The sequence below is a fragment of the Myzus persicae genome, unplaced genomic scaffold (assembly GCF_001856785.1).
Source record: "Myzus persicae strain clone G006 unplaced genomic scaffold, MPER_G0061.0, whole genome shotgun sequence".
Taxonomy (NCBI): domain Eukaryota; kingdom Metazoa; phylum Arthropoda; class Insecta; order Hemiptera; family Aphididae; genus Myzus; species Myzus persicae.
Genome location: NW_019101601.1, coordinates 306589 through 323067, shown reverse-complemented (window position 1 = coordinate 323067; position 16479 = coordinate 306589). Strand labels below are relative to the sequence as shown.

General features: G+C 34.5%; 1 protein-coding gene across 2 annotated transcripts in view; it reads left to right on the top strand.

The window, feature by feature from the left end:
• LOC111029811 (scavenger receptor class B member 1-like) overlaps nucleotides 1–4931 on the top strand; it is an 89058-nt gene extending 84127 nt beyond the window's left edge. For both annotated transcript variants that reach the window (XM_022308993.1, XM_022308994.1), the window contains exons 6-10: nucleotides 214–441; nucleotides 999–1164; nucleotides 1325–1443; nucleotides 1611–1736; nucleotides 3121–4931. In XM_022308993.1, coding sequence (XP_022164685.1) covers nucleotides 214–441; nucleotides 999–1164; nucleotides 1325–1443; nucleotides 1611–1736; nucleotides 3121–3573 — 1092 coding nt within the window. In that variant the 3' untranslated portion in view covers nucleotides 3574–4931. The remainder of the gene's footprint in view (nucleotides 1–213; nucleotides 442–998; nucleotides 1165–1324; nucleotides 1444–1610; nucleotides 1737–3120) is intronic.
• Nucleotides 4932–16479: the final 11548 nt, after the last annotated feature.

Below are 16479 nucleotides of genomic sequence, written 5' to 3'. Positions count from 1 at the left end.
CTCGGAACTCTAAAAAAACTGCTGAAAACTCGAAGAGTGTGTTTTTCTTGACTTAATATCCATACGGCCGTAATCGGTTTCAACTTTATACGTAAAAGTACATGGTCAATATTCCAAAGTACTGCATTAGCGCTGTCGTCTATAATATAACATTCTGTTGTACAAGGACATATTATTTTGAGTGACCGTTGTTCTTATTTTGTGTCGTTGCAGATGTACGACTTCACCGGAGACAGCGCAACGATATACACAGGCACAGGCGACGTGTCCAAGTCCGGGACCATAGAGAACTACAACAGAAGGCCATATCTGCCGCAATGGCCAGCTGCCCCTTGCAACAAAGTGTCGGGTGCTTCGGATGGTACGAAGTTTCCATCAGCGTCGGAAAATGGTACACAAATGATGTTCTTCAGGAAGTCTCTCTGCAGGGCAATTCCGATGGTACGTGTAACTACAAAAGTACAAACCACACGAAGCGTTTGATCTCCCGGGGCCGCAAAAGTCATTATTATTTTTTTAAGATATAAATCGTTTGATGAAACCCGTTTCGCGGGTTTCAAGAAATCGAGAATAGTTCAAGCCGAGAAACTAAATGTCCATCATAAAAAAGACGAGAACTTTGACAATATTATTTTCTCCATGTTTTATTTTTTTTACAACGCAGTCATCTCTTCGTCGGAATTGTGGTTAGGGTTTTAAAATTGTTTTGCTTTGTAATTACGCAATAACCAACAAATATATATGTTACCTGCGTGGTCCCATTTCTAAGTTGTTTTGAATAAGTATTCAAATTTTTCTTATTAAATATTTCCAATAAAATTTACCAACCGCTTAAGAAGCTGCTATTTGTCGTCGTCTAAATAAAACCATTCCATTTGCACTGGTATATTGTGAATTCAAAGTTGTGGAGTTTTCGTTTAGTTCGACGAATCGATAAAATGTTTTGTCATACAAAACGAATAATAGGTAATCAAGTTTATTTTTTATGATCGTTTTAGGTAAAAACGAGTGAACTGTTTTTGCACGACGGCTTGCCAGTAAACAAGTATATTTTCGAAAACGGATCACTGGACAACGGTGCCGACAACCCGGCTAATAAGTGTTTTTGTCGTAAAAATAAATGTTTGAAACCGGGACTGATCGATGTCACTGACTGTTATTATGGTAAGATTATTAACTATCGTACAATACTAATATTATGTCCATATATTTGACTGCATAATATTATCATGATACGGCAGTGATGTATAAACGTATTTTACGGGCAATAAGTTGGTTATGAGCAGCCTTTTAAAGTTTAAATCTATTTTGGTTTTGTTTTTAGGTTTTCCTATCGCATTATCTTACCCTCACTTTTACAAGTCCGACCAATCGATATTAGACGCCATCGAAGGAATGACTCCTGATCAAGAGCAGCACGAAACCTATTTTCTCATCAACCCGGTAAGACGATAATTATTATCAATACACAAGTACCAACCTATAATAATATATTATAATATAACGATGATTACATTTCACATAATTGTGGGTTTTCCAGAGATCGAAAATCAAAAAGCGTTATTTCAATTGATTGTATTATTTACTATCCATTGTTTGTGTTTATATAGGAAACGGGTATGCCCACACAACTGTACGTCAGAATGCAAATTAACATTGCTCTAGGTGACATATCGGACATGGCAAACACGGAACATTGTAGCAACTTGGTTATTCCATTAGTTTGGACAGAGATTGTAAGTACCTGACAATTTATTTAGCTTACAATACCATTCTGTCACTATTTATTATGACCACGCATAATAATGAGACAACATAAAATGTAATAATAATACACAACATAGTAAACAAAACGAATATATAATTTTCGTTAAGTACTAAATAATTAACAGAAATAATTCATACGGACGTTTCACAATAAAAATAATATTACAATATATAAGAAGAACGATATAAAATATATTACATTTTGATTTAATCTGTTGAAAATTGAAATAAACTATTACTTTTAATTGGTACACAGCTACGAAGTCATATTTAAATTGTTATTAGAATAACAAGCATAGATGATTGGTTAAGGATATCTCGATGACGCTAATGAGGTTAGCTAGTATGATTTTCCCTCAGTCCTAATAAAGGAAAAGTTTGAATAACATGACACTGAAAATAGGTCGATATAAGTACGAACAAGTTATAGGTTCAAATTAATTTACTCAGTTTGGAATCTAATTGGAAAGTCGGTCTTTATGACTTCAGTTAAATAATCCCTTGTACGCTGTACAGTCGTACAGACTACTATAATATAATATAAAAATCATAGATGAGTGATTTACAAGCAGTATTCATACAAATTAATATTTCTAACTCAATTATGCATTTATTTAAAATCTGATTTTTGAAGTTTTAAAGTTTACTTAATACCATATTTTCAATTATTTAGATTATGTATAATAGGGTGTCCTGTTGAGAAATAAACATAATTTTTCCCAAATAAAACTCACCCTTACATTATTAAACAGCTGATATTTTTGTTGAAAATATTGATGTATTAAACATCAAACTAGAAGTTTTTGAGTTATTAATATTATGCATTGGTAGTAAATGCGTGATGTGTTGATTAAAGGATACAATTTATAAAGTGGTGAACATGCCTGCTGAATTATATTTTACAAAACTTTTTCTCAAAATTCTAAATTAATTTACTATAGTCTCTAATAATTAGTAACCATTTTTTGGAATAATCTTTTGTGTTAAGAAATAAAACCTTCGAAATTGGTGAAACAATAAAAATTAAAATCAGGTTTATTGACAATGTGAATGATACAAATGTTGTAAAAAATTTGGGTTTTGGTTGTATAGAACACGTTCAATAGATAATAAGTAATTTATGTAGGTATAAAATAAATGGCAAAAATATAAACATAATATTATTTTAACAACGCGAATGATAAAAAGATGATATTAGATAAAAGATAATATACCTGATGTGAAATCGTAGTGAAACGTTTAAAAAAAAAATCGTCCAAACAGCTAACATACAACCTTTCTAAAAAATATATATACATATATATATATATTTATATGCATATACGAATATTTCTAAAACAACAGTTGTTTCAGGGATTCGAAAAGCTGCCCGACCACATGCTGAACAAGTTCTTCGTGTACCTTCGGGTCGGCCCGGTCGTGCTCGTCGGGCTCAAGTACGCGCTGCTGGTCGGCGGCGTGGCGTTCGTCGCGCTCACCGTGTTCGCGTCGCTGTTCATACCCGTCGACGACGAACTGAGGTACCGGAACTCGTCGGCGTGGCGCCGGGAGAGCCAGACGCTCACGTCCAGGGACTCGACGCCCACGATACGCGTGCCGATACCCGCGGCCGCCGTGGCCGGCAAGGAGATGAACACGTACTACAACTCGCTGTTGGACGGCGACGGCGCGGCCGCGGCCCGGCTCAACGACGACCTGTGCGACAGGCTGGACGTGGTGCACGAGGTGAGGTCGCTGAGGAGCAGCTGCACCGGATCGGAGTACGAGGACGACGACGGCGCCGACGAAGACGACCGAATCGTCTGACCGACCGGACGCCAACGATTTTGTCATCTATAAATAAAATACGACCCGGTGACGCGACGACATCAAAAAAACGTTGCCTCGGCACACAATATTATGTACAATAATATTATGCTTTACAGTTATTATATTATATGTTATCGTCATCGTCGACCTGTACGATATGTACATATATATATATATATGTATATATGTATATATGTATATGTGTGTATATATATATATATGTTTATATATATTATACTATGTACCCATGCATATTTGTGTATATATAACATTTAATCTCAATGCCATTCGGAGAGACAAATCAGAAAATTCGATTCGACTTTTGTTCCATCACGTTTCGACGATTGCCATTCCTCGTTTTTAAACCGTAATAATATTATATATTATTATATACGTACATGTTTATACTCATATAAAAGTATGATACAATATAATATGGTAATATATTATTATATAATATTATATCGATGCGAAAATGTGATAACCTAGACTTAAGTTATTAAAATGTGATTTTATATTATATTTTACTTTAAATTATACACTGTTTACGAACTCTTCGGTGTCGGCCCCTATGCAATCGGTACAATATATTATTATAATTTTTGATAAATACGTGTGCGTTTGTGGTTGATCGTAAATTTCTTAGAATCGCCCGGATAAAAAATTATACGACCGTTGTTTTTTTGTGTTTTTTTTTATTATCGCTCCGTCGAACCTGCAAACCCCTTGGCGTTCCTAGGAAATTAATTTTATATGGATATATTTTTTTTTTTTTTTTTTATAGGTAGTGGCCATCGACTTACCTATTAACGTGGAAATAACTAACGCCTACCTTAAATTAATATAATATTATACCCAAACAACAGTTGTAAACTTGTACCAATACCACAGTGATGGGTTTACCGTAATAGTATCCATTGATCGAAAATTATTTTATCATCATTGGAATCAATCTCAAATACGAGTAGCACTACTGATTTAATATTCCGGTAATACTTAATTAATCGACCACAAAGCAAACTAAAAATATACTTATCGATTGCATTTGCCCAAAAAACCACAATTTTTTTTTGTATAATGTATGAATAGTTATATATTTGACATTTGTTTTGTGTACTCAAATATGGAACAATTATATTATATTATAATTTTTTTTTTTTTTTGGCTGAAGAGTCAAATAAAAATATTCTAGTACTAATTTTATTTTACCGTTTAGTTTAATATTATAGTATACCTATATACTGGCCAAGCCATATTGAAATGTATCTTTAAGGCTGTCATTAGTACCTAAGTGTTGTATATTAGATTTACTTGTATTTATCTAAAATAAATATACCTAAATGGAGAAAAGAATATTCTGCCGATTTAAATATTATAATTTGCCTATAATGTCTAACCAATATGTAATATGTACATAAACGTGCACAGTTGGCACTAAATCATTGATTTATTTGGATTAATGACTTGGAAACTCGTAAGTAAAAATGCATTAAATTTTAACATGTCCCGCGAACCAAACATGTTTTTACGATCACTATCTATGTCCATAAGCTATTTCCTTATATACCAAGCTAACCGATTAAACAAAGTCGGAGTATCTGATGGATGTTGCGCCTATACAAGACAGCATGCGTTAAAACAAAAATGAAAGAAACCAGAATTCAGATGGAGTAATAGAGGCAAAAGACGCGACTATTATTTTATCCATTTTATTATAATAATAAATTAATAAACGTTACCTATAGTCTTCTTTCCGTCGTTGTTAGCAGAATACCCGTTGCTGACACGTGTCATAATTACAAAGTTGTCTTGCCTATTTGGGCGAATCATGATATGTAATAAAATATTTTAATAGATATTTACACGTTTCTTCTAAGAAACTCATTCAATTAAGATACGGCCTATGCTGTCGTTATTATCACTATAATATATATATACCCGTATAAAAACATTTAAGTACCTATGAAATAAGATATGTCAAAGTTATAGTTCATAAAACGGATTAATTTAAGTGTTATAGGTATTATCGTTTATAAAAAAACTATCATATTATAATAAGTATAAACAAATACAAAATTTAATATTAACAAGTATAATTTGAAAAATTTCGATTGTAAAATATTTCAAAGCTAAAATGTCATGTGAAATATTACATAGTACCTACATACACACAACCCTATACTGAAAAGAATAATTTTTTTTTTTATTATCTATAATTTATTGTATTTTTTTTTTTAAATAATAATAAGGCAGTCGATATCCATGAGCAGTAGTAAAACTGGACAATAGTAACTAGATGGACAAAATAGTATTTATTCCCAAAAGTCGAAACCTTAACATAATTTTTTGTTAAGAGGTCTGCGCGGGACCTGTTTATTTACAGGAAAAGCTCTCACACCTCGTAGACTATCCGATTTTGACTATTATTATTATTATTTTTTTTTTTTGAAAGAGAAACACTTCTTACAAGACCCATTGGACTTGGATTTTCGAAATTATATATTTAAACAATATGATAGGATTTTGAATAGATTTTCACAAGCTTTTGTTATTTTTATTATGTTTGATTTAAGTAATAAAATTGAAAATCAAAGTTCAATGGCGCCTGTAGAAAAATATCCTCTAACTAACGAAAAAAATTAATCAAATCTGACCACTCTACGATGTGTAAGAGATTTCCTGTAATGCTTATTTTGCGGTGCTGTTGACATGGGTATGCGTGCAGTGGTGAACCATACTTCCACTAATAATATTATCATTGACGACCATCACTAATGCCATAGGCGACAGCAACGAAATCTCATATTACCTAAATATGGTAGCCTAATTAAGACGCACCAGCTGGCACCTTAAACAAGTCTCAAAACTTAATTTATGGCTTCAAAACAAATCGAAGATACATAAGTTAAATAATATTAAGAATAGTTCTAATGTACATTACAGTTCATAAAAAATTGATATAATACTTGTTTGAAAAAAAATGTGTAGATTATTCAGTAATCATGGTTTATAAAAAATTTAATTATTAGGTTATTTTTTTTAAACTAGATAATACTGTTACATTGACAATTTATTAATATAGGGATTATTAAATTACACGATAGGATAAAACCAGCTGACATAAATGTACTGATATGCAATAGTTTGAAGAAAAAAATATTATTATATTATAAAGTTAAACGAATTATGTAAGCTAAAATTAATATTTAGAGGTTCGGATGATCAGAATTAGTGCAATTTGAACTTTTTTTTTATACAACAGAGTTTGCAATAATTGCATAAATTATTTATGTACATATTATATTTGTATTATATTTTGGGTTCCGCTCAAATGGTAACATGAAATATTTCTGTTCATTGATCTCGGATCGAAATGGGGTTTGGGGAGAGACAGGGAATTCCAAAATACACATTTTTTGATAATTTTCAAATTTCTAGCTCTCAGTTTAATCATATGCAATACAACTTTAATTTTTTTAAACAGAAACATGTGTTTTCAACACCAAATTCGGATACACCAATTTTTTGCAGAAACTTTCAGATATACATTTTTCAAATATCTCAAAAAATAGCTAATTTAAAGCAAAAAATAGTTGAAACAAAAAGATTTTTGCTCAATTTTTAAAAATTTTAAAATATTTGTATTTTTTCATTATAACACTATTTTTAATTGAAACAGGCTTTATTTGGAAGAGGGAATTGCAAAGGCAATTCAAATTTTAAACATTTTATTGCACAAACTATTCATCATTATCTTGTGAAAAAACTTTGCTTATATTGTAAGTACATGCATCTAAATGTTGATTTTGGTTGTTTATGCAACTCTAAAAAAAATTACTGTAGACACATGAAGTGAATGTTCATACTATTATTTCCTATACACAACGAGGTTCTCAATATTTTGACTCACATGAAGTTAGTTATAATCATATGATATTTTCGATTATTATTTTTTTTTTTTTTAAATTTACTTCGATAAAAAAATGTTTCCACTGTCAAAAAAACTTTAAAAAGTAATAAAAGGTTCTTCGTAAGTTGTTATTACTTATTAGAGGAAATTAGAAAAAAGTTAAGTGAGAATCTACGGTACATTTTTTATAGCATATCTTTTTTATTCACTAGATTTCTCGAATAGAGATTTCTTTATTTTGTTGTAATTTTGAGGGTGGTGACATTCGTCATTCTTTTTGTCAGGAGGTTAGAACGAAAAAAACAATGACCATAATTAAATGTAAGGTATCTTCATTTTTATACTGCACAGTGCACGTGCCAAACTGGACGGGCAGCAACAGCTAACTATTGAACAATTAAAAATTAACAAAAACAAGATAATAATAAAATAATCGATCTCCGTTATCGCAGCGGTCGGGACGGATCGTCGGTTGACGTATGCCGACAACGTAGACTGTGGGGTATAATAATAATAATATATAAAAATAATAAATCACTAAATAGTTAAAAAATTAATTAAATGTTCAAAATGTATAGGAAAGAATTGAAAAATTAAAACAAGGTTGTAGCAAGTAGTTATTTATGAATCCAGAATGTCTAAAAATACATAAACATAATTTTGATTGTTATTTTAGTTCTAATTTGGATGAACTGATAACAAGAATAAAGAACAAAGATTCTATACTCTGTTCACGACTAGAACGCAATCAAAACTAGCGAACAATTCTTGAGCATTCCCACCACTATTCCAGCGCTAAAGGTTCTATCCGCATGGTGTTAGATGTGCGAACGAGTTGCGTACTTATTGTGAACTGAGTAAAGTTATTTTGTTGTAATTTTGTATACATTTTTTTAAACTTTACATTAGAAATAAACAATAAGTTTATGAGGGAAGAGTAATAATACAGACGTTACATATTGAGTAAGAAGCCACCCATTGACGACACTTAGCTTCATAAATTATACTTTTTTAATATTTTTTTTTATGTTTCGAATTTATTTTATTTTCATATTTGAGAGGTTCGAGTTGTATTTATATTAGTTATAATTGTTAATTGCAGATGGTTACGCCACCATTTACTTTTTAGGCTGCTCCTAAGACTTCCTAAAAGTGGTGTATGAATAAAAAGGTTTTTGATCAGAGGGTTCAGATGGGGTTCAGAAGTCGCTTGTGAAAGTACGAATAAAAGAATTGTGCATCTTCATTGATGGTTTTCATAAAACAATATTTATGTGAGGTTAGGTTTGATACGTCTTCGAACGCATCAGCAGGAAGCTGAAAACCATGCTTGAATATTTAAAAGTGGCAAAAAATGTGGCAAAATCCTTGAAAATAGCCGAGAGGTAATTAGGTCTTATAACACTTCAAGGCAGAGTGAAATAAGAGACGTCAAATTCGGGAAAATGGCCCGTGACCATAGCACGGACGAGCAAGGTACAATGCCAGCTGTGCTCAAACAACTCGAACCACAAAGCCACTCCGACAGGATGTCAGCAACCTCAAGGAAGTCACTCCCCAAAAGTCCAGGATGGAAACCAGGTCCGCAGTGGACTCCGACGATGGAAGAGACAGCACATTGTGGTCAGAAGTCGCTAGAAAGAGACCAAAAAAAGCGACTCTTCAGCCGGCGCTAACAGAAGCACAAAGCAGATGAAATGACGAAAGGCCCAGCGACATGAATAGACCATCAGCGATACTCATAGACGTCAACAAGGAAGATTTCCAAGTGCTGCCCATAAAGATTCGGTAGTGGCATAACCAATAGGTCACCGAAAATAGAGTAGTGGGCATGTACTAGTCAAGCAGCGGAGATCTCCTCAAACAAGTCTGCGGTGATGCCATTGTTCAAATACGAAGTTAGCTCATGCCATGCGATGTTTTTATATTATGTCTGCATCACCACGTAGTAGACGACGAAGCGTCAGAGGAGCTTCTCTCCACTTCCAGGTCTCCGGAAGATGATTAGCTGTTCTAATCCGAACCACCGTCGGTCGCAGGTTAACGCCGACCGCGTTGTGTTTTCGCAACGGTTGAACCTGGCGGGTGGTTAGGTTAGGTTACCTAACCTTGCCGCCTTGTTTCCGTTCCCCGTCGTCCTCAAGTGTACCAATTTGAGCTTTCTTTCGGTACTGTACGTGTAATTGCTTCAGAAACGCTGCGCAAATAGTAAAGGCAGCCGCCCTACTGCCAAGGACAATTGAGCTACCACTTCCTAGTCAGGACAATGACAGGGACGAGAGACGTTCAAACCAGTCATGTCGTTGCTTCCTTATTGTATATCCACGTTCATTGGGTATATCAGTGGTCCAAGGTATTGACCACTGACAGCGATCATCCAACGCATATAACGTGTATTATAACTGTAGTCATAGAAATAGTTTTATCATCATAAGCTTTCACCTCGACGTGAGTTAGTTTTTTTTTAGATGCAAAAGAACTGTTAATTAAAATTGTTGTACTCTAGTTGAGTGCCCTTAAAAATATTATGAATTATTTTCGATTTTATTAAATCGTCTTATTACTTATTCTGTTTGTGATATATTTGTTTATATCAGTACATATTGGTTCATCTGGTACTTGCCTGACATACGTGAGTCGTGCAGTTGACCACCATAGATCGCAAGAACAGCATAGCACAACAGCCACACAGATAGAGATGGTCTGGCCAATGGCTTGATGGAGTTGAGACATCATACAACTTCAAAGAAAGTACAAAGAGACGAGAAGACTCCACCAAAGAGAGAGAAAGAGAGTCGGCGATAACAACAGTTGCATGTACCTGGAAGAAAAAGAACCCAGGAGGTAATTTACTACAGTTATGAAGACTGTCAAAGAGAAGTGCTGGTGTAACATGATTGCTATGGTAGATAACGACGTCTAGGGGAACCTTATAAAATAGTCATGATGAGATATAACAAACTGAGGCATAAACGGGCATCGAACTTCTTGGCATACTGGAACAAAACGTTAGAAAACTGTTCCCTTAGAGAACTCCACGAAGGAATGCTAATGCGAAGCCTCCAATACCAAAAGTTTAGCAAATCGCAAAGCCTCAGGGCCAGATGGTATTAACAGGAATAACAACGAGATACGAGTAATCAAGGTAGCAGTCTCTATAAACAAAACGAGTTTTGAGCAATCGTTCACATACGTTTCACTGAAGGCTGATTCTTATCGAGCTGGAATTCTGGCAACCTTGTTCTCATCATCCAAAACCAGGGGAGCCACTCGCCTGCTCACTTAAAGTGGTGAATCTGAGGAAGCATCTATTTGTCGATAACGCAATCAGCGACTACCAGTATGTCTTCAAAAACGGCAGATTTAAAATGAATATTCAAGAATGCTTGAAAGGGCATGTCCAGACAGTGACTGAGGGACATCCTATAAGCCAAAGTGTTTCCCAAACTTTTTGCAATTGCAATCCATAAATTTAATCTTTATTGGGTACGCGACCAACTACTAAAAATAAATCAGGTATGCGAGTATGCCAAATTTAATACTATTTTTAGTATAATCAATTTTATCATTCTCACCTTTAAGATAACAAATATTTCATAATCGTAATAAAATAATATAAAGACAACTAAAAATAAAATATGTCATATATTCTATAATACTAGTTGGACTTCACATTATTATTATACAATGTAGAGGTATCAATTTATGGCTAAAAATAACAGTAATTGTAACCACGAGTGCAAACCATCAAAAAGATTTCGAGACCCATGGTTTGAGAAACGCTTCTATAAACCATAACCTGGTCCACATGCTCACAAGAGTTCAATTCTGCGCCTTGGAAAGCGATCCTGGAAGCGGCTAGTGCAAAGAATGTTCCCTACAGACTTCTGGGCATCCACGAGTCATATCTATCAGATGGGTCAGTGCGGGTGTCCAGCCCTTTGGACCGCGCTTGTTTTACATGGGTTATGTCATGTGGGGTCCATCAGGGGTCAGTGCTCGGCATTAGCTTTTGGAATCTGCTCTAGGTTTTTTGATGGCTTTAGATACCAGGAAGAGTAAATCTTCTAGTTTTCAATAACAATGTTGCAGTTGTGTCAGCTTATTCGGTTCCTTTTGTCTTGGAGAAAAGACTAGAGGAAGCGTACAACGTCATCGAATAGTGGTTATCAAACCACGATCTGTAGCTCCAGTGGACAAAACAGAGGCATTGGTGATAACCAGGAAAAGAATGAACAATTAAATAAAAATTCAGTGCGCGGGATGTGCGATAGAGCTGAAATAGAATCTTAGATACCTCAATACCTGGAATTCTAAGTGGATCAGAATCTGAGATTCGCTGAGCACCCAAAATTAGTGAAATAGAAGGCCACAACGAGTCAACATTTACCAAGGTATCAAAAAGAGGGATTTTAGGAGAGACTTGATGAAGTAATGGCAAGAACAATGGGAGAAGAGCCACAAAGACAAATGGACATATAGACATACCAGGCAACTGATAAAATGGTTTTCACGGTAATTTGAAGGAAAAACCAATCACATTAATGGTCGGAGCACGGATGCTTTGCGTCGTACCCATATCGTCTTCATCTGCAGAACTCGGATGAATGCAGTGCAAGCAGTGCAGCCATTCACCTGAGGCCACCGAACACGCCACATTTAAATGCGATGATTTGGTACATTAGATAAACCAAACTGCGTTGAAATAAGAGTAAATGAGTTTCGGGTGGAAAATAATATCCAGCTGATGACGTCTTTCCATACACGATTGTAACTCATAGCGTAATAACGAGGATTAAATTCAAGAGGGAGTTGAAGGAGTGGCAGAGTCAACGACATTCACAATAACGGCGGTAAAGCAAGCCATACGGTGGTCCGCAACAGGAGTTTGTTGGAAAATATTATTATTGTAGTAGAAAATTTTATTTTGTGGACCCATTGATAAATTCAATAGAGTAGGTCCTTTCAATGCATTGTTTTACGATTAATGTTTATAAGGGTGGGTGAATAGAGGATTGTCCTTTTCACCGTCTAAATTTGGTGTATATTTTTTAATAATAAAAGATGCCAGCACTTCTCCTACCTCCGAAGTAAATTCAGTGTAAAGTACATTAGGTAGTGGGGGCAAATCATTGAAAATTAAAAAAAAGGTTTAAGTCTTAGGTGGTGCATTGGAAAGTCGTCGAAAGTCGTCTAAGTATTGGAACATTTGGATTTTATTTGTGTTGAATTTTTTTGCAGAGACAAAGATCTGTTAGCAGTTTTACTTTTAGATGGGTATGATTATTTTTGGATTTTAGAAGTCTAAGTATATGAATATAGGCGTTGATAGTCAGTCTTTTGATTCGTAAATAGTTGTTCCATATTAGTCGTTTATTGAGATTTGAATGCCAGTTGACTGTAACAAACGTATTGACTTTGAATTGGGATGTTCTTTAATGTAGTCCCATTCTTGAGAGTAAACGTAGTGTGAATTGATTTGTTTTGGGGTATTTTTATGAGTTATTAGTCGTAAAATTTGGATATTAGGTTAAGATAGAGTTGTATGTTTGATGAGGTGGTTAAAGGATTATCACTAATTGACATAATGACTTAATCGCCTTTATAATCAGCAAATGTGCTTTGAATTTTGATGCATAGTGTTTCGATCGGTGACATATTATATATTGAACAGTGTCGGGGATACCATCATGTTCCCCTGAAGAACACCCTCTACGATTTCGGCTATTGCTGAGTATAATGCGCAGTATACTTGGAAATGTCAGCCAGTTAAGTAAGACTAAATTAAGAAGAAAACTGAATGGGGATGAAACATTTTAAGTTCAAACAATAGCTCGTTGTTTCAAACTCTGTCAAGCACTTGAGATATATCGACAAAGACAAAGTAGAAGTAGAGTTTTTATCAGAGACAGCGAGATTACATCGACAATTCCATGGGCTTAATGTATGATACTATGTGAATGTGATAACCGGAATCCGAATTGAGTGTTATAATATATGGAATCATTCGTTTGAGAATTATTCTTTCAAGCAGTTTGGATAGGAAAGGCTAGAAACTTATAGGTATTTAGGAAGATGGGAAGTCCAGGGGTTTGTCATAACTATTTTTGAGAATTTCTTAAAGATTTTGAAATAAGAGAGCCTAAAAATCACATGACATTTATATGTTAAAGATACTACAACTTTTTTGGGAAGCCATCTGAATACTTCAGCAGTAGTTAGGCCATACGCCTGAACCTTTTTTTGGGTATATTTTAAATAGCCTGTTTGACTTCATTGGGCGTAAAATATTTTTCTAGATTAGAAGAGAAGAAAATGTCAAAACTAAACCAAATTTTGGTATCCAGCATAGCCCCCAGCGGGCTTTATTCTTTTCTAATAATGATGTCATGATCATTAGAATGCATTGTTTTCAATGCGGTTTTAAACAATATGATCAATTCTTTATCTTCGTGCAGAAGATTTTACAATTGTATAATAATTTCACCTTTAGTAACAGGAAAATTGAACAACGTTGCTCTAGTTCAATCTCCAAATCATCAACAAAATAGATCTCAATTAACTTATGATCTTCGTTTGGTGGTCTTAGCATAGCAAACACTCGATGGTGAATTTGTCCTTAGATCTGAATGTTTTTATGGTAAAAAAGTTATTGTTATTATTATTATTTTTATTATTATAGTTAGCCTTTATTACATTATTACTCGGATTGTTACCTGTTTGATCAACAACTTTGCCTCCAAATGACGTCATCTGAAAGCATAAGTTATATTTTTGTGTATTCGACAGGAATTGTTTTGATTGGATTGTATTTAAATGCAGAAATGAATACAATGAATTGATCATTCGATCCATTGACCTGGCAGTTGAGTCAAAACAGGTAATTTCACCTTGTTCTAGTATTCTGATTTCAAAAATTATATTTTACTCCGAGGAACTTTGGGCATGAGTGTTATTCGATATGGAGGGATGTACTGGGTTTAAAATTTAAGTAAATAAATTGTGCCAGCCCTCTATTAAGTTATTGGTTCAGGGCATATTATTTCCAACTAAATCAAAACAATTCCATGTTCTATATAACGTCTAGTTTCCACCATTAATTTGTCTGATCATCAGAGTGTGCCCAATACATTTTCTTGACTACTTTTCTCTCAAACACTGCCACCCTCTGCTCATCAGTTTTTATTAAAGACCATGATTCTGCAATAAAGATCAATTGGTCTTAACAAAGATAAGTAAACCCTAACTTTTAAATTCTTTGAGATTTAACCTCTCTTAAACAGAAAATGTTACTTAGTCCATTGAAACCTTTATTTGCTGTTTGCAATCCCATTGATATTTCTGCTTTTATGTCATTATCTAGGGTTATAATATTCCCTGGATATTTGAATCGATCCGCTCTTTTAAATCTGTTTTTCTGTACTTCAATAGCTTCTTCTTGTACCTGATTCCCATTTTTCCACCTAACTACTATGTACTCCGGTTTTTCTTTTTGAGTCGTAAGTATTACTTTCTCAGAAGCCTTTATAAGTGACTTTCCTATTTTTATTATCATTTTTTATTATTTTCCTATAAACAATATCATCCACGTATGACAGAATATTAACTGTCTATCAACCTAACTCAATCAATTAACATAAATTGATTTCTTTCACTATCTTCTCCTGCACCAAGTTAAATAGTATCGGGGAAAGAGAACCCTTATGTCTCAAGCGTATCGTTACTGCTTGTGACACCAAAATGTCTAATTTTACTTGAATCTATGTTCCATTTAAATTTTCCTCTATACAAGAACACTTGATTTTTTGGAAACTTATTCCCTAAGAATATTAATTAAGTTTGATCTGTGAGTAAAGTCATAAGCTTTTTTTAAAAATCAACATACAGTACACTCATGTCAACTTGATATTGGCGTCATGGAGTAGTCTTAGACGATGAAAGTACGTGCAGTCTTTAATGCAGCTTTTCTAGCGAAGATGGTTTAGCTAATATCTACCTCACTTATAAATTAGAGGAAAATGAACCAGTAATAAGACTCCCTTGAAAATTGGTGATATTTCCATTAAAAAAGATGAAAACACACCAGCCACACAATGGAAATTGGAAAGAGTATAATCCTTCCATCGAGAGAACGCACCTCAGCGGCGACCAAAACTCGTCCAGTTTCGCTCATTCCCACCACTAACCCGCCCGGGTATCGTCGTCACCTCCAACTACGCCTACCGTGAGACGGCGTGTTGGTGCTCACCGGTCGCCACGTGGTGAGAGAAATTCGGTTCTGAGACGGCGGAGCTCCATCATTTGGATGCGCGAACGAGGTGCCTTCTCTCGCTGGACTGGGTATAGTTAACGTGGGTCTTGGTAAGGACTAAGTACGGAATCATAAGAGTAGTAACAATGCGCCTCGGGTCCGGGGCAGAATTGAAGCGTCCGACAGTCAAGCTATGCCTACTACCAACTGAAGCTGACTCTATGTTGGTTGAAACCTTAGGATTTCAACGGAGGGAGGATGTCTAAGCCCACGAATAATAATAGGCACTGATTACGCCACGTACCTACTGTGATAGACAGATTTCATTTCGTAATATAAATAATATAAATATTTCGTAGACATATATATGTAAAAATGTATCCGCCGTGAAAACGAACACTGCCGATGTATATGGCTTTCCACTAACAGTTTTAAGCCACAGCGGTTCTGATTGACCCCACTCAGCCCCAAGGCGAGTCAGTAGTTATAAGTCAAACAGAACCTTCACAAATCTGTGTATTTTTTGTATTAACATAGTGTTTAAATAAAGTATAGTTGTTAACCACTTCACTGCATGTTTCAATTATTTATTTGCGTAGACGAATATAACATTTTGGTGGCAGCGGTGGGATCACCTGCTGATTCCAGTACCTTAAAGTAAAAATGCGAGGTCGTCAATAACGTAAACCTATATCTTTAAACCAGAAGTGTTTAGTTAGAAAAATCATGAAAAAATCAAGAA